The sequence below is a fragment of the Diabrotica undecimpunctata genome, chromosome 7 (assembly GCF_040954645.1).
Source record: "Diabrotica undecimpunctata isolate CICGRU chromosome 7, icDiaUnde3, whole genome shotgun sequence".
NCBI lineage: Eukaryota > Metazoa > Arthropoda > Insecta > Coleoptera > Chrysomelidae > Diabrotica > Diabrotica undecimpunctata.
The window spans coordinates 28797419-28822336 of NC_092809.1; the positions used below are offsets into that span (position 1 = coordinate 28797419).

At 31.6% G+C, this 24918-nt stretch overlaps 2 protein-coding genes across 2 annotated transcripts in view; one reads left to right on the forward strand and one right to left on the reverse strand.

Moving 5' to 3' along the window:
- Nucleotides 1-976, reverse strand: part of LOC140445131 (uncharacterized) — a 62786-nt gene extending 61810 nt beyond the window's left edge. Inside the window, exons 1-3 of the mRNA XM_072536971.1 lie at nucleotides 855-976; nucleotides 598-695; nucleotides 342-482 (exon numbers count right to left, since the gene is read on the reverse strand). Coding sequence (XP_072393072.1) covers nucleotides 342-482; nucleotides 598-695; nucleotides 855-930 — 315 coding nt within the window. The 5' untranslated portion in view covers nucleotides 931-976. The remainder of the gene's footprint in view (nucleotides 1-341; nucleotides 483-597; nucleotides 696-854) is intronic.
- Nucleotides 977-1428: 452 nt separating this feature from the next.
- The window catches only part of gammaCOP (coat protein (coatomer) gamma), a 28638-nt gene continuing 5148 nt past the window's right edge, over nucleotides 1429-24918 (forward strand). Inside the window, exons 1-12 of the mRNA XM_072536970.1 lie at nucleotides 1429-1561; nucleotides 1615-1745; nucleotides 1835-2015; nucleotides 2136-2349; nucleotides 6354-6483; nucleotides 8525-8888; nucleotides 10997-11197; nucleotides 15250-15406; nucleotides 15790-16033; nucleotides 18482-18635; nucleotides 19475-19707; nucleotides 21872-22076. Coding sequence (XP_072393071.1) covers nucleotides 1525-1561; nucleotides 1615-1745; nucleotides 1835-2015; nucleotides 2136-2349; nucleotides 6354-6483; nucleotides 8525-8888; nucleotides 10997-11197; nucleotides 15250-15406; nucleotides 15790-16033; nucleotides 18482-18635; nucleotides 19475-19707; nucleotides 21872-22076 — 2251 coding nt within the window. The 5' untranslated portion in view covers nucleotides 1429-1524. The remainder of the gene's footprint in view (nucleotides 1562-1614; nucleotides 1746-1834; nucleotides 2016-2135; nucleotides 2350-6353; nucleotides 6484-8524; nucleotides 8889-10996; nucleotides 11198-15249; nucleotides 15407-15789; nucleotides 16034-18481; nucleotides 18636-19474; nucleotides 19708-21871; nucleotides 22077-24918) is intronic.

The following is a 24918-nucleotide window of genomic DNA, read 5'->3' on the forward strand; positions in this document are numbered from 1 at the left end:
ATATGTGAATATCAAAGGAGCTATTTTATTATTTGTAAATGTTACTTCTGGAGTCCCATGAGGCTCACATATAGCTCCATTTCTATTCAATTTATTCACAATTAATACAGGTTAAAACAGGATTGCTTGAAATTGCAACATAATTTATACACTTTATTTCAATGATTCAATGGTCCAAATTGAATGCATTACATCTAAATTAAGTATAATTAAGTATATTTTAGTGATAGATTACTGTTCTCTGATATTATGCATAACTCTTCAGCAAGAAACAATTTAGAGTAAAATTCTTGCTGAAATACTATTCTGATAAAATTAGTATGAAATAATTGATAACTAACCTCATCTCGCCAGCCTTTCAATGCTATAAAGACATTTTCTGCTCGTAATTCTTTTAACACCCTCTCAACATGACCACTTCTCTCCTCATAATCTCTGAAAGCAGGATTCAACTCCACACACCCGGAAGAAACTAAAAACACCTAAAAGAAAAATTGATATCATTAACACTACGTTTTTTACGGGAGTGGTAATTAAAATAACAATTTTCGAAATATAAATACCCAGTGACATGTAAATTTAATGTTTTTTGCCTACCTCAGGATATCGTATAAGTTGTTTCATCACATCTGGTCTGACCAGACCAACTTGGTAACCTTCTACGAAAAATGGTTTACATTCAGTTGATTTTAAACCTACAAAACCACAAATTAACTTTATAAAAATTTGTATGGGTGTATCTACTAAAGATCAATAGCCAGCCATAGCTGCTTTAAAATTAGATTTGCATACTTATTTTAAATGAAATATTGTCCAAAAATTATCAGAAATTAAAGAAATATTGTCACACATACCTGTCAGATAAAAACAATTAAATTTTTGAGCTAATTTGTATAAGCGAGACATTTCTGTTTTCTCTCCCAATGACATAATGAATGTTGTGCTTTTATCCTGTGCGTGACAGGTGCGTAATTGATTGTGTAGTAATTTTTGTCAGATGAAGTTATGTTGGTAAGGGTTATGTTGTTAGGCAATAATTTACAGTTTTACTTTTTCAACGTAGGCAATATCGATTACACGTTTGTAATTAAATGTCGTAATTTTAAATAAAATGTAAATGTAGATGCAAATTTACAAACTATAATGTTATGTATGCAATGGAGATTTCAAAGCCTCAGTTTAGACGTTTCCATAATAAGAATAATAGGACTTTGTATCACATATAATTGCACATAATATATTTCACATAATAAATTTCAAAATATTTGCTTGTGCTAAATTATCCGTATCTTAGTTTACCTTTTATGGTGTTTATATTATGCAAATTGAATATAATTAATAAGAGACTAAAACATCTAATTCTCTAAAAAAACATAACATTATTTTATGTATCAATGTTGTCGTCTTGTTTTGCCACACTTCAGTTTTGAGTTTTGACTTGACGTTTATGACGTTTATTTTGATCATCGGCTGATGTGACGTGTAAAGAAATTAAATCGAATTATTTAAAAGTTTTTAATTAAAATGGGTACTTTTAAAAGGGATACTCATGATGATGATGGTAAAAATAATAATATGATATGTTTTCTTTTATTTTAGTGTATTTTATTTTAGGGGGATCAAGTGCTTTTCAAAACCTGGAAAAAACCACTGTTTTGCAAGAAGCTAGAGTTTTTAATGAAACTAGTGTAAATCCAAGAAAATGTACACCAATACTAACAAAACTGTTGTATTTATTGAACCAGGTAAAAGCTTTTATATCGTATCTGTGTAATTATTTGTTTATTCACATATCTGCTTAGTAAATAGTATTTAACTTCTGCTACCTTTTTAGGGCGAAACTTTGAGTGCCAAAGAGGCCACGGATGTTTTCTTCGCTATGACCAAACTGTTCCAATCAAAAGATGTAATATTAAGAAGGATGGTTTATTTGGGAATTAAAGAACTCAGTTCTGTTGCTGATGATGTCATTATTGTAACATCCAGTCTTACAAAAGATATGACTGGTAAAGAAGGTACACTCCAAATAAAATATGCCTTATTATAATAATTGGTACAGATCAAGTAAATTCAGCTTAGAAAATTATTCTCATAACTTTTTTAATGTATACTATATATATTTCCATGTGTTGTAGACATGTACAGAGCAGCAGCTATTAGAGCATTGTGCAGTATTACTGATGCTACTATGCTTCAAGCTATAGAACGTTATATGAAGCAAGCTATTGTAGATAGAAACCCAGCTGTCAGTTCAGCAGCACTAATTAGTTCATTACATATGAGCAAATTGGCTCCAGATGTAGTAAAAAGATGGGTAAATGAAGCTCAAGAAGCAGTAAATAGTGATAAGTGAGTATTCAAATTCATTTATCTTTTAATACATATAATTTAAACTAAATAGAAAATTAGCATGCTCATCTTTAGGATTTTTAATTAATAGAATAGAATGAGTTTCATTATCAAGAATGTATTGAAATTAAACAGTTATCATTGATTCTTATGATGACAAATTGGCAGATGCTCTTATGGTATTATTTAATTATTATAGTTTTATTGTCAGATTTTCTGTTGTATAATAAACTCTTTTATTTCAAATAGATCATCCTGCATATTTTTGAAATCTTTAAAAAATACTGAATATTCTTTATGTAATGTTTACTATTCCTAAATGTTATAATTTATGTGTTATAGTTAAATTTGCATTATGTCCTCCCAAGTTAAAATAATACATTAAGATAGCTGTAACTGTAACAATAACAACTTGGTGTTTTAGTAAATTAGTATTTTTGGTGTTTATTTAAAATCACAATATATTGTTTATCACAAAAAGGTTTATCCAAATCCAGATGCATAAGAAAAAGTAAAGATGAATCTTGAATGTTTGTATCATGTTAGAAGATAATTCACACTTGAATACTGGACAAATATCTGGGAAACTCGATATTTTGCAAAAATCCATAATAAGAATTTTACTTGATAATAAATTCCATCCATGTATGGTATGATTGGTTCAAGACTTGTCAGATAACTATTTTCAAAGACAAGAAAAGCTTCCAGAAATAATTATGGGAAAACGATCCAAAGTTTTTTAATAATGTTTTGGAATGAGACCGCTTTTGTTATTAAGTTAAATGTCAATCAGTATAATTACCACTGATTAAGTAACAGTCCTCGTTGGATGTGTGAATACCACATCCAGTATCTAGAAAACCTGAAATTTACTGGAAAAGCTAGAATAATAGACTATAAAATAATAATTAGAATCTTTTTCATTGAAGGACATTTAAATGGCCCCACATATTTAAATTTATTGAAAAACAGTTTTATATCTGAGTTAGTCAGGGTATTTTTAAGTCCACATAAAATCTTTCTATTGTCTTTTTAATTTGGAAATTTCATTATTGGAAACTTTTAGAGAATAACAGTATTTGGCTACAACATTATGGAACTACACCTCACTATGATTATGTGGTTAGGCAATACTTAAATAATATGTTTCCAAGAAGATGGATTGTAAGACATGGTTTTATTGAATTGCCCACTCATTCCACCAATATAAATGCTTTAGACCATTTCCTGTGGGATCCACTGCAGCATGCCAGATGATTGGATAACTCTTCAAACTCTTAATGAGTAGCAGGTTTTGTGATAGAAAATTGACTATCAGGGAACTATTCTTGTGACTGACCAGTTCTAAAGTAAACAAAAACAGTCTGATCAGTATTAAACAACAGCCTATTTCAAATGAACCACTGTTCAGCCTTGCATATTAGTTTGCTCTGCCACTTCGACTAGTGTTTCTAATATGTTTTTCCCAGAACAGAACATTTGAGTCATCAGCAAAATTTACAAGGTTTGAAGAACCACTGTGTTTGGCAGGTTATTTATATAGACAAAAGAGAAAAGGACCCAAGACACTCACATGTGATATGCCTGACTAAGTTGATCAGTTAAGAGGGAACCTTACATCACTGTTTCTCCAATCATACTTTTTGTAACCTATCTGTGAGAAATGATATTTTCCATTTCAACACCAGTCTCTATATTCCATAACAATGTAATGTTTGTAATAAAAGAACATGATCTAGGCTATAGAAAGCCTTAGATAGGTCTTAAGAGCAGCTAGTATTTTCATCTTTGCCTCTAGTTTTTCTAAAAATTTTATATAAAATCGTAGGTAGCTGTCTCAATAGGCCTCACTGCTAGAGAACCATGCTGCGAACTACTAAATAAGTTATTTGTAGTAAAAAAGTTTTGTAGTCTGGAATACATCACTTTCTGAATATTTTTGAGAATGATGGAAGAAAGCTTATTGTTCTATAGTTCTCTATCTTAGTAACATCGCCTTTTTTATGTAGTGGCTTCATAATTGCCAATTTAAAACTTTGAGGAAATTTATCTGGCCTGAAGGAAGTACTAATTATAAAATAGAGATGAAGAGGAGTTTTTGATGAAACAAATTTAATTAAGTCAGTTGATATTTCATCATATTCAGAGCTATTTTTTTAACTGATTTATTATGTGACTTATTTCATTCTCTAAAACGGCAGTTAGAAACATGCAATTACTATTTTGTTCGATATTAATTTGAAAATTTTTTACATGCTTTATTTTCTTTACAGCTTCTAGCATTGCATGTGTCATAAATTGATTTATTTTGTTAGAAAGCATCTGACGGTCACCCTGTAAACAGAAATTAGCTTGATTTTTGGAATTACCTTTAATATCTTTTACTAATTGCCTAGATATTTTAGTTTTGTATTCACTATTTTCAATTTGTTCTTTATAAAAATTTTTTCGAGATTGAGTGTGTAAAGAATTGTACTTGTGTTTTTATGTCCTGTACATACCTTTATATTTAACATTATTACTAAACAGTGTAAACTAGATATCAAACATAATTTTTTACATCATCATTTTTAAAGTACTTTTGTGATTTTTTTTATTTGCTTTATTTATCTCTGGTGGAAAACATTTATAAAAATTTTCTGAAATATATTCATGAAAGTATCCCACCGATTATCTATCTCTAATTCCTCAAATTGGGAAATGTAGGCTGGGTATGTAGATACACAGTCTACATTTCCCAACATAAATTTAAATCTCTATTCTCCTCGCTAAATATTCATTTTTTTTGTATATATTTGACTTAAATTTATTTAATTCAAATTTTACCTTTTGAGCAGTATGATCAGATGTATGAGGATTGATACAACAGAATCAAATATGTCAAGATTTGTAAAAATATACCTTGTATGCATGTATAGTCTTTGATGAACGGTTTATTTTCAAAGATCATAAACGTCTCTGGCCACCCCACAATTTCAAGCAGCATATCTTAGTTAAAATCACCAGCCAGAAAAATGAGGAATCCATATTATCTAAATGACAACAGAATATTTGGTCTAATTTATTTATTAAAACTTGTGGGTTTTCTGGATAGGATTATGGATAGGATTGTTGTATTGAAGTAAAAAAGACAACTTTTTACTTCAATACAGCAGCAGTTTTGTTAAAAAATATTTTACTAATGTACTAACAGTAGACCTTGTTATAAGATTTCTCTTAAGATATAAACTATTAAAGATTATTCAAATTAAACGAGTGTATTTAATAGTAGCCATTGTAATGTACTAGTTTAACTTGGACAGATATATAAATTTAGCTATAACTCTAAAACTATGACCATCGAGCAAAAAGACAAAAGAGGGAAACTAATCGTTATGAAAAGGCGACCAAAAAAGTGGCCTCTGATGGCGGACATATCCGGAACTGCGAATGCGCCAAATTTAAATTTTCCGATACTTATTAACAGTAGCTATAAAATAGTTTTCAGAATGTGTCTTAGACAAGAAAATTTTAATTAAATATTAACGATAACAGTCTAAAATGTGAAACAATTGTTAAAAAACTTCAATATAAATAAGATTTCATGTGACAGTTGGGACACATAATAACATAACCCAACTAAATTTGATTTCTTAAACAAGGAAAGACTCTCTTTCCTTGTTTAATTTGGCCTCTCAAGATGGTACTTCCTGTCTAACAATATTTTTGCCCCCACTACCTTTACATTCCCTCTTTTGTCTTTTTGCTCGATGACTATGACAGAAAGAAAAAAATACAAGGTGATCCATTAGATATAAAAAAGTTCATTACATTTCCAGAAAAACTGAAAATCTTACAACAATGTAACTACTATAATAAGATCAACTGTATTACAAAACCTTTACAAACCAAAATTTATATGTTGGAAAGATTTTCAAGGTAATCAAGTTGTTCCATACTTAAAACTCAGTCTGTATATTGACTACACAAATAATATGATTAATTTCATACATGAATTATTTTAGTGCAATGGTACAGTATCACGCATTGGGTCTTCTATACCATATTAGGAAGACTGATAAGCTAGCAGTGACAAAATTGATTTCCAAATTGAATCAAATGGGTTTAAAGAGCCCTTACGCTTTATGTATGTTGGTAAGTAATAAAAAGTAAATATATATATATATATATATATATATATATATATATATATATATATATATATATATATATATATATATATATATATATATAGTATATCAATGAAATTACAAAATTAGCGGCCATGACCAAACATCAAGCTTTCTTTCTTCTCACAGCTCTCAGACAGTTCAAAACTACAGTGTTTACTCCTTCCTCCCTTTTTTGTTGAGCAGGATTACTGCCCTGATTTTATTATTAGAGAAGACAAAGTTTAAACCATATTCATTTTACAAATTCCCAATTGTCAATAGAACCACGTGTAAGCCAAACAGGGTCATACTGATGTACGACCTATGTATCATATGATTTTTAAAAATATTTACTTTTGAAACTGTTAGTGTAAGAATTTCTTGAAATTTAATCAATATATCACAATTAAACTAAACTCTAAAAAATAACACGACCAGTAAATAACTTAACAATAACTATAACATAAATATAACACAATATATTAACTTAAAAATCAACACGATACAATTTGAATTTAAAATGCTGGCAAGTTTGGATCTGTAACATGAGAATCTGTCTAACTTAAGGTAATAAATTATATTTAATAGCCTCTTGACGAATGAGACAGCGAATATCAACACGTGCTCATGTTTACTGATGGGAATTTGGTAAACGAATGTACTTTAGTGTTTATTGATCACTAGTGAGCTACATGCTACTTGTTCTAGTATTTAAACATAATATAAAATATTGGATCTCTTTAATTTACAAAATATTGCTCTCTGAATTAACTTTTAATTGCTGTTCTAGCCAAAAAAAAAACATTCTAAAGAAAAAACCATAGTTTTGAAAATAAAGAAAATTTCTGATTTTAAAATGAAATATAAATAAATATCAACAACATGATTATTGAAAAAATCTTTGTAGTTGGTTCCTTCAACTACTCAACTTAATAATTATTAAAAATTGCTCTTGTTTTAACCTCACAAATTCCTTCTTTATTTATTCAGGTCCAGGTTTGTTTCATAACTTTCAAGTCTTGGAATCTTCGTTGAAATTATTTGTGAAGATATTTCAAGCTTTTCTTAAACCTTTTGTCGCGGGCCGGATTGACTAACTCGATGGGTTGTAATTTACCTCTGTCTGGTCTAAGAAGACTGAAATGGACATTATCTTATTATTGAAACCAAACCTTTTTTCTCAACCAATCTATTCACACCTTTTACATATATATTAACTGATATATGATTTTATTAAATGCTTTATGAGGCCAATAAATCTGTATTTTTGGCAGCTCATGGCATTTGGTTTCTTGGTCGTGTGGTTACAAAACCACACGACCACAAATAATACACCATTTGAACATATGGACAATAAAAGGGTATGTGATAGAACAAAGTAGAAAAATATCAATACTTGGGAATTTGGATCAATGAAACCAATGATCATACTTCAGAAATCCTAAATTGGAAATCAGACTATGTACCATGCCGTGTTATAATATGTTCAGTATCGTTATACGGAGCTGAGGTTTGGACATTAAAAAAATGCAATTTAAAAGGAATCAAGGCTTTTGAACTCTGGTTATATGCAGACTATTAAAAATATCATGGACTGATAGAATTACAAATCAAGAAGTACTGGAGAAGGTTGGTTAAGAAACACAACTAATCACCACTATATAAACAAGAAAACTGGAATACCTAGGCTATGTGATGAAGGGACCAAAATATGAAATTTTGAGACTCATAATACAGAGAAATATTCAAGGAAGAAGATCTCTTGGCTGAAGGCAGAAGAAGGGTCTTGGAGAATCTACGTGATTGGTATCAATGTAGATCGATTGATTTGTTTAGATCAGCTATTAATTTGATTTTCGCTTGTCGTATATTTTGGTGAATGTTATTTTGTTGTATTTTTGTTGGTTATTTTTAATATTAGTATCATTTTTTCCATCAGTTTGAGATTGGTACAAAGTGTATTTATATTTTCGGTCTTCAAATTATCCTGTTGTGGCACAAGATTCATAAGTATTTATTTTCAGATAAGAATCACTGCAAAACTTTTAGAAGAAGAGGACCAAGAGTCTCTCCTCAACTCACCATATACAATGATATTTACAATGGGCTTGAGAAACAAATCTGAAATGGTAGTGTATGAAGCTGCACATGCCATGGTTAACCTGAAGCTCACAAGTAGTACGGTGCTAGCACCTGCTATAAGTGTTCTGCAACTATTTTGTGGATCTCCTAAAGCTACACTCAGATTTGCTGCTGTTAGAACTTTAAATCAAGTAGCCACCACCCACCCTGCCTCAGTGACAGCTTGTAATTTGGATCTAGAAAACTTGATTACTGATTCTAATAGATCAATTGCTACACTGGCCATTACTACTCTTTTGAAAACAGGTAAGAGTTATTTAGAATATAGTCAATAAAAAAAATTTATTGCTTATTAAATTCACAAGAATTGATAATGTTTTACATGTTTTATTAATTCCTGTCTTGGCAAAACAAACCTTTCTATATAGCAATAGGAATCAACAGTAAATAAAGCCGTTGAAACGATGATCTATCTGGAACAACCATCACTTAAGTTATTTGTGCGAAAATTAGGCATCTACAGTCCATCTAATTTACTTACTGTTGCACGTCATTATCATTGACAGAGATCAAAGTTGACATAGTTGCCAAAGTATAAAAAAATCCTGAATCCATTTTAAATCAAATAGGTCACATAATTATTGCAAAAGTGGATTATACAACAAAACAAATTAATATTTAATGTAAATAAATAGAAACAAAACAAGAGTTAAAAACAATTTGAGCCGCTTGTATGCGTCATATAAAGATGTAAAATGGAATACTTAAACAAAAACAACACTTTTTTCATTACTGATTAACATTAGTCAACACCGCAACTGTCAAATAAGTGTTACCAATTTATGCCAAAATATCACCTTCGTTCAATTACATTTACAGTGTGTTCCGAACAAATGTTCTTCATAAAAACGCTTTATAATGCATTTATACAAATTAAATTAAACATATTATTGTGTATTTCTTTTAGTTAACATTAATAGAAATCTTAAAATATTATTTCTACGCTTATATAATAAAATATCGTTGCCGTTAATGCAAAATGTCGTATGTTAAAAAATGCACTTTTCAGGAGACACAAAAAACTGAATAATATTTATTGTGTGAGTAGTGTTTTTCTCCAAATTAGAAGATATACAATAAGTATTGTCCTTTGTCTTTAAGTATATCTTCTAATTTGGAGAAAAACACTACTCACACAGTAAATATTATTCAGTTTTTTTTGTCTCCTGAAAAGTGCATTTTGAAACATATGACATTTTGCATTAACGGCAACGATATGTCTAGTGGCTGTAATGCTAGTGTACTCGGCAAAGTGATTCTAAAAAAGAACCCACCTACCGCCTAAATATTTCGTGTTGGTATCATGTGACCTCACGGGCTATGACGTGCAACTGTATCTAAATTAAATGAAGTATATATCTATTTCAAACAATTATTCGGCGGAGTTGATAAATAAAAGATACTACAGCAATTTATTCTACTATAGTCCGCCTCACCCTGACATTTCAGTACACGGAACATGGGACAATGCAATCCTTGTGGGAGTTTCTGGCGCAGTGATACCAATTTAATTCAAAAGAATTTGTAATCAAACATTAGACAGGTTAAATTAAAACCATTTTAGAAAGGCAATAGAAAATTATAGGATTGATATGCGTAATAACTAAAAAAAACTTTTTTTCATATGATTATTATAATTTTGTCAATACTAAGATTTCCACCCGAAATGTCAATTTAACGCATTCGCTTAGACATTATTAAAAATTTAGTTTTAATTCTTCAAGTTGAAATGAATTTTTGTTAGTTCACCGAGTCACTTGAATTGTTGAAATCTATATCGAATATCGTCGGTACAATGCCAAAACCACAAATGTAGACAATTGGAAATTTTGGTTCTGCACTTAAAGAGCTCCCAATGTGTGTATAATGCCGAATATGGAAGGAAGCGCGGTTTGGTATCTCCAGCAGACCGTTCGCAACAGTTATTTTGAGCAGCAATTGCCATGCAGGTTCGAGCACTACACCGTTACTTTACTTATTATTTTTGTCTTGGTCTCCTGACAGCAGTGTTTTTAGCCAAGACTGAACAAGAGGGGGTACAAGGGATAGTAAAAGAAGTTAAACAAGTATTGAATATAAAGCAACTGTATATTTATAGAATGCTTTTGAATTTATATTAATGTTATAGTTGTCAACTTGACAACTATAACGTGATCACATGTCAACTCGTGATCTAAGTTGTTGTGCTTTAAAAGTTTTATACTCGAATTAGTTTAATATTTATAATATAACTGGGAAAATAATAGTGTTTCTAATAATCTAATTATTTATTAGATGTTGGATGAGACCAGACAGCAATTTATTTTTTTTTATCTATCTAACATATTAAAAACTAAATTTTCATATATTTACAGGTGCTGAATCTTCTGTTGACAGACTAATGAAACAAATCGCTACTTTTGTATCTGAAATCAGTGATGAATTTAAAGTGGTTGTCATTCAGGCAATTAAGGTATTAGCTTTGAAATTTCCAAGGAAACATGGCACACTTATGAATTTCCTATCCGCCATGTTAAGAGATGAGGGAGGCTTAGAATATAAAGCATCCATAGCAGGTAAAGTGTAGTATGCTCCATAATAAAATAGTTGAAAACTAATATTTATTAAACATAACAATTAATAATAAATTAGCCACTTTAGTGTAATCATGAATACTGTCGTTTCATGGGCTTTATATATTGCAATCCTTCACTTTTTCTGTCTTCTGATCTTTCTTTATGGTTGTATTGTTGTTTTTTTAATAGCCAATTATAATTTAATAGTAAATATACCTTGCGACAATTGAAATGAAACACTAGGATAAGCAAATGAAATTATATACATATAATATTAATTAGTGCCCAGATTATTTTTTCGCAGTTTTTAATGGATGCTAATATTTTTTTGGGAGTAGTTTTATTAAAAAACATAAAAATAAATGAATTTACGCATTCAGATTTATAAGTCACTCAGTATATGTTTTTACACATATGTAACGCTAGGAAATAATGGGCGCAAAAAATACAAAATATATCTGTAAACAGTTATATTTATTTAAACACTGAAAATAATGAAAAACGAATTTAAACATTTTGGTTTGTGTGATAGTTAACAAAACAATCAATACAGAGACCTAAGTTACATTTTTTACACATTGTGCGTGTTGAACTTTTGCAAAATCTTCCAGCACAACGTCTCCTTTTATCGTTTGGAATTTTATCCACTAGGACTTCCATCATATCATATCTAATTTCATCGGCTACTCTTTACGCATTAGAAGATGGAGATGGAGTCCTGTCAGTGCCTTTGAGAGATGACGAATATTTCTTCAAATAAACTTGCACGATAGCCCTTCGAAAATCTATTTGGGACATCTGAGAGTTGTTTGATTTTCGATACAAACACCACGCGTTATTGACTGAAACATCAAGAAGCAATGTAAACAATGCCCAGTGCCATTTTCTGTTTCTAAAGGACAGCTCCTAGGTAAACGGTTTTCCCTTATAGACCCCATGTCTCCGTATCTTTTCAAACGTAAATAAGACAATAAACTGAAGATAGTAAATACATTGTCAAAGTAAAATAAGAATGGAAAAGATTTCAGATTATCAGGTAGGTCTTCTAATATTTTCACCAGGTGGTGCTGCCGCCTTTCCAAAGTTTCTTTCTATGTCAATATCAGGAGTTACAGATTTTCCTTGATATATCTCGAAATCAATCAATTAGCCCATCACTGTATTTAGGCACCAGACTTTATAAACAAATCGTATGGGTTTGGCTCTTAAAAATTGTTTGCAGCTATGTTTACCATAGTATTTGACCATACTTTCGTCGAAAGCCAGATCTTTGTCAGGAATAAAATACTTTCTGTCCTTCACTTTATTTATAAATGGCCGTCTTTTCCAGAGCTTATCACCCTTATTAATATTTGCGTTAGAATTCAAGTGAATAAGCCTCGAAATTTGCTCAAATCTGTTGCGTCTCATAGCATTATATACAAGTTCGTTTCTAGTGTCAAGACTTTGCTCCCAATACATACCCTTGCTGGGAAGATTATTATAACCACTAAGAATAAATATAGCAATGAAACATTTCATTTCCTCTGGCCAGACTCCTGGGTCGAGTAGGTTCTTGAAAGTAGCATATTGGTTTGTTTCCTGTACCAGGAATAAAATGATTTCTTCATCTATGAATATTTCGAATATATCAACAACCGATTTGTTTTCAAACAGTGATTAATCTGACTCAGGAAATTGTTTTTCGTTATATGCGAAATCTCCCGAAACCCAATCCCGGGATTCAGAAACTTTTGGATATACCATATGAGCAGGTGTAATATCGATACCATTTGCCAAAGAAATGTTACCTTCTGTCGATTCTGACTGTTGAATAGGAATTTCTTCTCCTAGTGTAATTCCATCAGCAGTTCTAACTTCTGCATCGGCAAGTAGCTGACGTTTGCTCAAATTGTCGAAATCTTCGCCCTCGTCGTCATCTCCGAAATCCTCATTCGTCAGAGTAGCTGGATCCGGTGGCGCTATATAAATTGCCTCTATAGAATCATCTATCTCGTCGTATTCTCCAAAGGCTATATCGATAACTTATTGAACAGTCAGGCCTCTTTGAAGAACTGCAGCAAGGCCTCTGAAATAAAAAAACAACTTAGTAGGTACATACCGCATTTTTAAATTTTAAAGTGCTGTAAACATTCCTGATACTAATACTTCGAAAAATGTTACTAAAAATACCATACAATGAAAACAAAACATATGATATATTGGTAGAAAATGACTGGAGAATTAGCTTATATTACATCTTAGCGTTACAAATATGTAACAGTCAATTTCCTAACCGAACAACTTTTTTATTTAAAAAAATATCAAAGCTTTTTTACACAAAAAATATGTATTTATATTTTTTTATACTATTTATTTTCTAATATTAATTTTATTATACAAAATAAGATTTATATACTTACTCTTTATCAACAAAGTCCATTATTTGAAGCTTTATTTCTTTCGTTATATTTTATCCAGGCACATATTCAAAAGAAAGTTCTAATAAAATCACACATTTACAACGATGTAAACAATAGCACCTTCTGACAAGAACTGACCTGTTTTCAACTGAAATTTTGCGACGTAGGCGATAGAGGATCTATTTAGATGGCAAAAGGCAAAATGGTTAAAAAATTACACTCATAAACTGTTAATATTAAAACCTCCAGTATACATTAAGACCACAATTACAAATAATAATGTGATCACAAAGATATTCTGTATAAATTATTAGGACACTGTAACTTTGCTACTTTAAAATAAGTTTTGTACACTAATATTATCACTCTAATTTGAATTTGACACTGAAATTATGTCTTCACACTTTGTATCTACATCAAAATTCAAAAAGTAGAAACATATTGACGATTACTGCTCCAGTATTTTTATATGCAATTGTCTGTTCGCAGTATATAAACTTTCATGCACTTGATTGTAGAAATTTTTCACTTTCAAAGATTTTTCAGATTTATCACTACTCTCATCAATATTTTTTTTGCTAGATAAACATGCAACATTTGTGAGCTTCTTCTACATTAACTTTGCGGACTACCTAATTCCTTTCTGTAGAAATTTGTTCGTTTTTTTTCTTGCAAATGCTCCTATCCATACGTTCCACAATTTTGTTAGGTTTAGTTAGACCGAATCGAAGCTGTATTAGAAGTAATTTAAATAACTTTATTCTCTTAAATAAATTCTCTTTAAATAAATAGTTAATTTCGTATTTAACATAGATCGCGTTTTGTCTATTTTAAGTATTAAATGACCTTGTTAATAACTTTTATTGCATTACTGACCAGTAACTCTTCTGTAAGAATGGGATGGGCCGCATTTGGAAAACTCGCATACATACTGAAAGACAAAAAGATACCCCAAAACCTTCGAACCAAAGTGTTCGATTCTTGTATCCTTCCCGTTCTCACTTACGGAGCTCAAACCTGGACATTCACAAAAAAGAACATGGAAAGATTCGAAAAACTCAGCGAGCCATGGAACGACAGATGCTTGGTATCTCACTAATAGATCGGCAAACGAACGAAGCAATCCGGAACAAAACAAAAATAAAGGACGCCGCGAAACAAGCAGCTAAATTAAAATGGAAATGGGCTGAACACAACGAACGTCTCGAAGATGGTAGATGGAACAAAGAAGTCGGAAACTGGCGATCGTACGATGCGAAGAGACCAAGAGGAAGACCTCAAATGGGCTGGAGCGACGATATCAAAAGAGTCGCAGGACCAATGTGGAAACGCCTAGCACACAACAGGGATGAATGGCGAGAAATGGGAGAGGCCTTTATTCGACAATTCGGATAGAAAAGGGGCTATAAAAAAAATTCTTCTGTATATATTACAGAACTAACAAAAAGGGCTTAAACTTTTTTTAGACGATCTTATTCCTTGTGTGGGAATCACTAAATAAAATTATAATATATCTTATTTTACGTCGTTTCGGCTTCCAGATCGAGACAAATATTTCCGTCAGATAAAGTTGTTTCAGTTCTGCAAATTACTCATTTACTTTTCTGTTACATGACACCAAATAATTTCTGTAATCATATTTTTTTATAGATACCATTATAACCCTAATTGAAGATAACCCCGAAGCTAAAGAATCTGGATTGGCGCATCTTTGCGAGTTCATTGAAGATTGTGAACATGTTTCTTTGGCTGTGAGAATCTTACATTTGTTAGGAAAAGAAGGGCCCAAGACCAAACAACCATCACGGTAAATATAACATTAAAAGTAAATTACCAATGCAGTTGTGTTAGTTAAGTGTCACGCCTGAATTTAATATTGTCTGAAAGAAAAACTATTGATGGTCAAATAAAATTCTTAAGGTATTGTTTTTATTTAGTTTGCTTTATGAACAATGAGGATATTCATAAAAAGTAGACAATCTAATGTAAATAATTTTACAATAAATATCTCTGCACAATAGTTTTTTTGTAAATTTGTTAAGAATTAAAATTATAATCGACGTGTTTCAGTTTTTCATATTTTACGGACAAAGTCTATAAAAACCTGAGATAAATAAAAGCCGAAGAGACGGAAATTAAAAAAAAATGACGGATTTGGTTTTTTCTAATTTTGTGTCTCTGTTTTTCCAGATATATCCGTTTTATTTACAATCGTGTCATATTGGAATGCCCCTCTGTAAGAGCTGCTGCAGTCTCTGCCATGGCACAATTCGGAGCTTCTTGTCCAGATTTGTTAGAAAATATCCAAATATTACTTTCGAGGTGTCAGATGGATTCAGACGATGAAGTTAGAGACCGAGCTACATATTATAGTAATATACTTAACAAAAATGATAAAAGTTTATACAACAATTACATTTTGGATTCTTTGCAGGTAAGTTAGACATTGCACATTGATTATTAAAATGATACTAGAACAGTACCTTGAATTGTTCAATATTTCCCAAATACCATCCTGATAAAAATTTAGGAAGAAAAGTCGTACAAAAGAATTTTTATCTAATGACTTTAGTGATCTATTATCTATTCGCTAAATTATATCTTTTTTGTACGTTAAACCGTTTAGACGTTACAAGTTTAAGGCTTCTCCATGTTGGATTTCTCTGTGCCATTGTATTCTATTCGTAAAAGCTTCTCACGTGACATCTCACACGTCCCTGAACGTTAAACTGTTTGGGTTCACTTTTTTGGACTATACCATGTATATCTGCATTTCTTTTCTTTTAATACGAACGAATCTATAGATCTAAGCTGCTCCTCGGCTATTCAATTAAGTGATCGAAGGCAAGGTCATGCAACATCAAAGAAATTAAAACAATGATAGCACCTTCAGCAAAATAAAACTGAAATTGTGACGTTAGCTCCTATCTTGTTACATGATGCTGACGTCACAATTTCCTTAAACTAGGTTCCCACCACCGTTGTCTATCTATTGACTTTTTTGTATTTTTGAGAATCGTGACTCCCATCTGTAACATCAATCCAGTCGTGTATCCAAAATTGTATGCAATGTAAAGCAAATTAGCCAACATTTTCTTTTTGAAATGTCAATTTGGTGTTCCAGCTCTAGTTTCAAGTCGATGTCGTGAAGGATAGCCCCAGAAGTTGCAGAAGTCGATGTAAAACAGCAGCCAAAGTCTGATAACATTGATAGCTCGAAGAAATCATCCGGAATCTGTAAGTGGTATATCCAGAGAAATTGCTAGCCTTCGAGGACTCAATATTTCATGGCAAACATTAACACGCATACTAAATGCGGCAAATTTGTATCGTAGAAGACCCTTACATGTTCCCAAACTAATCTACCAACAAACAAAATGGTAAGATTGCAATGGGCTAGAGAAATTGTGCATCTCATGGTCCTAACTGGAATAACGTGATGTTTTCTGATGAATCAAAATTGGCTTGGATTCTGATTCGCAAAGAACACTGGTTTGGAGGGTCCCAGGGCAATAAGCCCGACTAGAAACAGAAGGTAGAACACGTATCCCATTTGAAGGTGGCAGTATTATGGTTTTGGGTGTTATTATGAGTCATACACGGACGCCACTACTGATTCTGGAGAGAAGAGTCACAGGTGATGTGTACATCGAGGTAGTTTTAAATCGTGTCGTGCGTATATTCCGAAAGACAGTAGGTGATGGATTTGTGTTTATGCATGACAACGCACCTCCTCATCGAACAGCAGTAGTACACAATTTTCTGGAATAAGAAGCAATATCCACATTACAGCGGCACTCGAATTCTCTCGACATGAACGTCATTGAACATGCTTGGGACATTTTCAAAACACGCATGAAGAAACGAAACAATCCCCCTATTACACTTCGAGAACTAAAAGATGCTGCTCGTGAAGAATGTGAGGGAACTCCACAAGCCCAGCTCGATCAGTTAATTGGCAGCATGCCAAATCGCCTACAGGCATGCATACAGGCAAATGGAGCAAATACTGATTATTAGTTTTATTAAAAATTATTTTTATCTATACATAATAATTTATTTTTAAATATGGTTTTCACTCCAAGAGATTAAAGCATGTTTTTGCATATCGTTTATGGTTTTGAGATTGATTTAGTATTGATGAGAATTGAAGCAAAATGATGTTTAACTATCCAGAATAGTTTATATATAAAAATTAATAAAAGTATAAAATATTCCAATATTCCAAACTTTTGGATGTATATGTATATATATTCAGAGGAATAAATTGCGAGTAAGATCACTTTTTGGTCATTTCCCCTGTGAAACAAACAAAAAAGAATCCCCAGTAATACCTTTGAAATATTAACCTAAAAATGGATAGTGAGATAATGACGAGTGGTAATAGGTTCTTATACACCCTATTTATAAAAAGGGAATAAATATGTTGTAAATAAAGGGATCTACAATTCATTGCCTATTTTCACTCTTGCTGTTCCAGTATATATTTCTCACAATGCGAATATCCTTTTTGTCATTACCTGTATTCCGTAGAATATCTATTAGTTAGTTGTTAGAATGGAATACAATTGTTAAACAGGTCAAAACTCACACAGGGTTTGCAGTTAGAGTTTATTGTCGTAAACTAAAAAGTCGATTGCACCAGAATAGAGTGTGGTTTAGCTGTAAAATTTGATGGATTGGTCTTTCAAATAAAAGTGTCATACATAGGTCCATGTCTACGAATTTAATGACCGAATACAAGGTAATATTAAGCAATGCTACAAGATTGGCAGTTTATACCCTAGTAATTTTTATTGCCTTTAATATTCAGAGTTCAGACTTGTCTCGTTCATAACTAGGTAATTTTTTTATGTAATTGTTATAAGTAAGACTTTTGCAGGTATCAATCCCTTCCCTAGAAAGATCGCTTAGAGAATACATTCAGAATCCAACTGACGAACCATTTGACATTAAGTCCGTACCTATAGCAGCAGTGCCAACAGCAGAAGAACGCGAAGTTAAAAACAAATCTGAAGGACTGCTAGTCTCTCAAGGTAAGATTGGACAATCATGTCAATATTACAACAATCCTCTTGCAATCTGTTTTGGAAATACATATTATCATATTGCAAAAATAATACCTTTATTGTGTTGTATTGATTGCAATAAAAATTACATTTTGTTTGTTTTTGATGTTTCACTCCAAAAATAGTTTTCAAAAAATAAAGAATTTAAAAGAATTAAAATAAGGAGGTTGTTACACCTGTTGTTGTTTATTAATTGGCCCATTTCCACCAAATTTGACAGGTGACACACCCGGTCTAGATCTTGCAGGCAAATAGCCATGTTTTAAGTTGAAACTTTGGTGTTAAAACAATTAACGACGGGGGTGTCCGATATTTTAATTCGCAGACAATTATCCGTATTTTGTGTACCTATAAATAACATCATTACAGTTTATTTTATGTAATAAAGACTTCTCGTATGGATCGCGGACTTTTATTCTAATGTTAGTGCCTTTTCAAATAATAAAAGAACTGTATAGACCTATATATATATATATATATATATATATATATATATATATATATATATATATATATATATATATATATATATATATATATATATACGACATAATAGTGAGACAAGTTCATATATTACGAAATATACATTTATTGTTATATCTGTAAAGTATGAAAATTGTAAATTGACATTTCAATTTCCACTTCGGAAATCGTTTTTCGGAAGTGGAAATGGTATCAAAATGAACGTATTTTCAACTGAAATTGTGGTCAATTTCCATTAAAGATAGTAAATAATACTAAAAATGGCACAAGAAAATAGTTTCCGAACAATATTAATAATAAATTAATGACTTTTATCATTCTAGGTCCAGTCCGACCTCCTCCGGTGTCTAGGGAGGAAAACTTCGCAGAAAAACTTAGTAACGTTCCGGGTATACAACAGTTAGGTCCTTTGTTCAAAACTTCCGACGTCGTGGAACTCACTGAATCTGAAACAGAGTATTTTGTCCGCTGTATCAAGCACTGTTTCAAACATCACATCGTCCTTCAATTCGATTGTCTCAATACCTTGCCAGACCAGCTTTTAGAAAACGTTAGAGTAAGTATTCAAACTGTAGTGTGTAAAAATATCGACGCGTTTACATAACGCCGTTTTGATGCTTTGTTGCATGTATCAACAGGCGAGAGGCACGATTTTTGCAACTTGTCTTTTTCTAGTTATACTAACGTTAAAAATATGACTAATTAGTATACGTAATCAGCGTACGATATTCGCCAGAGCAGATGAAAAAAAAAATACTTATTATTTAGTATTTTTTGATACTCTGTAGAAAGTTCTTACAGAGGAAAGAAAGAACAGAAAATATACAAAGTAAAGTACGTTGTACGTTATGAAAAATGCCATATTTTAACTATTTTTTACATAAAATTACTGCTTTGTTACTGCTGTATATATATATATATATATATATATATATATATATATATATATATATATATATATATATATATATATATATATATATATATATTATTTTAATATTTACAGCTGAGGCAGGACAACGTCTGTCGGGTCAGCTAGAATTGCATGCAATACAGATTCGGCAATATTTTAACGTGTGTATAATTGCTAATACTACGGACTAGAGATTTATTAGACTATCCGATTGATGCATAGCGAAATTAAATATATACTTACTTACACAGTTGGCCAACATTAGATTTTTCAAAAATTGTGAACTTTTTTCTGATTTGTGTAATTTTAAGAATAATAACTACAAGATCTCAAATGATTTTCCAGAATCGGTAAAAGTGATTCTTCTAAAATGTCCAAATATTTGCTTTTTTCCAAAATTCCTTCAATAATATGAAGTTTTCCTACACCTTTAGATGACAAACTGTCCTAAATCAACACCGATGAGTCAAAGTTCACTTTACTTGTAAGGCAATCAGGATGAAACGCCCCATGTCTTTTGCGAATAACCCGACTTCGACTGTATCCTACAAACACTTCAAATCTAGACTGATCGCTGAAGTATACCCATCCAATTGCTGAAAAGTTCAGTCCTTATATTCTTTTGCCAATTTTACCCTATTTTTCGTTTGTTGTGACGTCAAAAGTGGCTTTTTTTGGCTGGCAACAAAACTGCGAATTCTCAATTTGGTTTTTATTCATTTTTTAACCAAATAACTTACTTTATATGTACTAAATTCAACTTCAAAGAGGTGAGCCTCTCTGTAACATGTGGATCTGGAAATTCGTCCTTCAACAGCATTACTCCACTTAGCTTAAGATAATTTGCACGCCGATTTTTTCAATAATTCTTTTTAATGTTCTCCTGTCAATGTCTGCAATTTTGCATTTTCGGTATTGCAAGGCTTTATGGTGACTAAATATATAATTTACATCATATAACTAAATTTGATAATTGCAATGGTCTATCAAATATCAAATGGTCTAGCAAATAACACTCTATCTTGATAATTGCAATGGTCCAAGCATATGCTACGCCTCTATACCGAGATCTCCTCTTTACACATTTTACAGTTGTACAACAGTAATTGTACAATCCACTCAGGTTATTTGTTGACACAACTTTGGTTAAAATCTTCATACAATGTTCTTAAATAATCTTTTTTTAAAAAAGATTTCCAGAGAGGAAATCGAAACGTCAAATAGTAGTTAAAAATGTCATTTTCATTACAATTAATTGTGGCTTAAATCTATATAAACACAATATTTAATTTAGACATGTCACAAAACAGTTTCAGAACCTTAATAATTTCAGTTGCTTTTAATAGAACAAAATCCAACATCATTACTGAACGTAAAATATATTCAATTAAATCATTTACTTTTCAAGTTTCCTGGAATTAAATTTTAAAGTTACAATTGTTTGAGGCCCATTGATCATCGATTAATCCCAAACCGGCCATATTACATGATTTTGACTATATTTTGTTTGTTTTATGACTGATTCCTGTGTTTTGACTAAATTTCTATTGAAACAATTCGTTGAGAAGCAAGACCTACTTTAGATTTATGTGATCACTTGGATATTTCACCTCGACATTTTAGAATTATATAATCACTTGATAGAAGTGTAGTTTCTAATCTGTAAATAATATACTTTATTATAATATTATTATTTTTACCTTTTTGACAAACATGCACATGAATGTCAAAAACGAAGAATTAGTAATACAAAAATATGGCATGTCTATATTGACTACATTGTAGCTGTATGTTTTGTTATATTTAGGTGGAAATAGACGCCGGTGAAACCTTCGAAATTTTGGCAGAAATACCTTGTGAAAAGTTGCATTATAACGAAACTGGTACCACATATGTAGTAGTTAAGTTGCCCGATGATGATCTTCCAAACTCTGTTGGTACTTGTGGAGCCGTGCTGAAGTTCTTAGTGAAAGATTGTGATCCTTCAACTGGAATACCAGATTCTGACGAGGGTGAGTAAATAGATCAAATTAATGTAGATAATTGGATTTTTCTCGTTTTATCTTTTTTCTGGAAGTCTTCTGAAACAGATCGTACTGCAGTCAATTAGCTTATTGTACATCTTCCAGATATTCATAATACCCCATTCCAAAAGTCTGGAACTCTGTACCCAGCTTGTAGAAGACTAGTGGGTGGATATTATATGTTTGTGAATTAGTTTGATAGTCTCCCAAAAAGTACTTGGCGCCTGAGAACTAGTGCCTCGCTATCGAGAAAAATATGGTTGACTAAACATTGATCATAACTGAAAACTTCTGAGATACCTAGCAGTGGCGGTTCGTGCTTGGGAACGCAAGAACTAATCCAAAAATTATTTTCGTGTATATTTGAGAATTTGAAGTGATCCGAATAATGTTTTTTAAGTTGTTTATGCGTTTAAAAGACGAATTCTGTGGTCGTTGGAGTTTTCACAGTAATTTCAATTTTATACCTTCCACAAATATTTTGCAAATATTTTCAGTTAAAAGGAAGGATGTACATTTATGGAAACGTTTTCCATTTACCTTGGGTATATCACATCTTTCTTTCTTTGTTTCTTTCTCCCCTTCCTTTTACCCTAACAGGGTGTCGAATTTGGGCTAGCTATTTTAATTTCCATTTACCCACCTCTTCCATTCTTTTCTGTTTCCTGCCATTATTTTCAATTCCTCGAGTGATTTTTGTTTAAGTTTTCCCGCCTCTACTACTTGCTGTATCCATTTTTTTCTTGGTCTGCCTCTTTTTCTTTTTCCGATGTTTTTTGCTTCATAAATTTTTCTTGTTATTCTATTGGATTGCATCCTAATCAGATGCCAATACCAGTTCATTTGTCTCTTTGCTATTTTGTTCATTATCGGTTCCTGGTTGGCCATTCTCCTAATAGTCTCGTTGCTTAATCTATCCCATTTTGTCTTTCCAACTATCCTTCTTAGATGTCTCATCTCCATTGCGTTTATCCTGCTCTTATGTTTTTCCAGAATTGTCCAGTTTTCACTTGCATAGAGCACAGTCGGTATCACTATTGTGTTATATATTTTTATTCTTGTTTCTCGTGCAAGTTCTCTTTTTCCCATCATTGGGGCTAACGCATAATATAACTTGTTTGATTTCTTTGCTCTATTTGTTATTTCCCAGTCTATTTTTCCATCATTAGTTATTATACTTCCCAGGTATTCGTAAGTTGTTACTATTTCCAATTCTGAGTTTTTACATTTTATCTTTATTTGATTATCTTCCTTATCTCTTTTGCCGCTGATTATCATTATCTTACTTTTTTCCTCGTTTATCTCCATTTTAAGTTCTTCTATTTGTTCTACCCATATATCCATTAGTTTCTGCATTTTATTCTCGGAATCTGCTATTAGTACTATATCGTCTGCATACATTAAGGACTCTATTGTTACCGGTTGTAATCTGCGGTAACCTATTATTGTCTGTAGTTGATTAGTTCTGACTCTAGTGTTTCTTATCAATTCGTTCATTACTATTATGAATAGCAAAGGGCTGAGACCCTTTGCTATTCCGATCTTTCCCCTGTTATTTGTACCCTTCCTTTTACCTCTTTGTAAGTACTTCCTATAATTTTTATCAATGCATTAGGTACGTTTATTTTCCTCAAGCATTTCCCCATAATATGTCTTTCTATCGTGTCAAATGCTGCTCTTAGGTCTATGAATGCTAATACTAGTTTTTTCCCCGTATCTATGCTTCTTTCTATTAGGTTTCTAATGATATATATGTTGTCATTTGTCTGTCTTCCCGGTCTAAATGCCATTTGTTCTTCTCCCAATACCATTTCTACTTCTTGTCTCAGTCTCTTCTCTATTATTTTCGTATATATTTTAAAGCACACCGATGACAGACATATTGCCCTATAGTTGTCGCAGTTTACATGTTCTCTTTTTTTGTATATTGGCACGATGATATTGTTCTGCCAGTCTTTAGGGATTGTTTGTTTTTCCCACGCCTCTTTATATATTTTGCATAGCCAGTTTATTCCTTCTTCTCCCATGTATTTTACCATTTCCGGTTCAATTTCATCATCTCCACCTGCCTTGCCTATTTTTATATTTGATAATCCTTTTATTACTTCTTCTCTACTTATTTGCTCTGGCTCTGTGTTTTCTTCGCCTTCATTGATTATATTGTCTTCCTTTATCACTTCGGTATCAAATTTTTTCTCATAATATTCTTTCCATACCCTAGCTATTTGTTCTGGGCTTATTTGTATTTGGTTTGAAGTATCTCTTACTGAAGTTTATTACCTTTCGTTTTCCCTGCCTTATGTGTCGTATTGTCGTCCAAAAGTTTCTATTATTTGTTATATATTCTTCCTGAAGTTCTTCTCCAAATTCTTTCCATGTTTTTGCTTTTGCTTGTGTGACTGTCTTTTTTGCCAATCGTCTCTGCCTAGAGTATTTTTCTTTATCTTCTTCTAATCCCGTTTCGATGTATTTTTTCCATGCTATTTTCTTCTTTTTTATTTCTGTCTTCACTTCTTTATTCCACCATCTTGTCCTTTTCAACTGTTTATTATATTTTTTGATTCCACACACTTCAGTTGCTATTGTCTTTAATACTTCACTGTATGTATTCCATATTTCTTCCATTGTCCATGTTTCTTTTTGGCACTCTATTTGTCTCAGTCTTTTGTTAGTTTCCTCCGTGTAAAATTCTCGCACACTTTTTATCTTTAGTTTGTTTACATTTACTTTCTTGTACTCTTTTCTTTCCACTTCCTCCATTTTTTCATCCTCCAGTTTTGCGGTGACCATCCTGTGTTGTGTAGACAGTTCGGGTTCCTTTTCCGTTAAG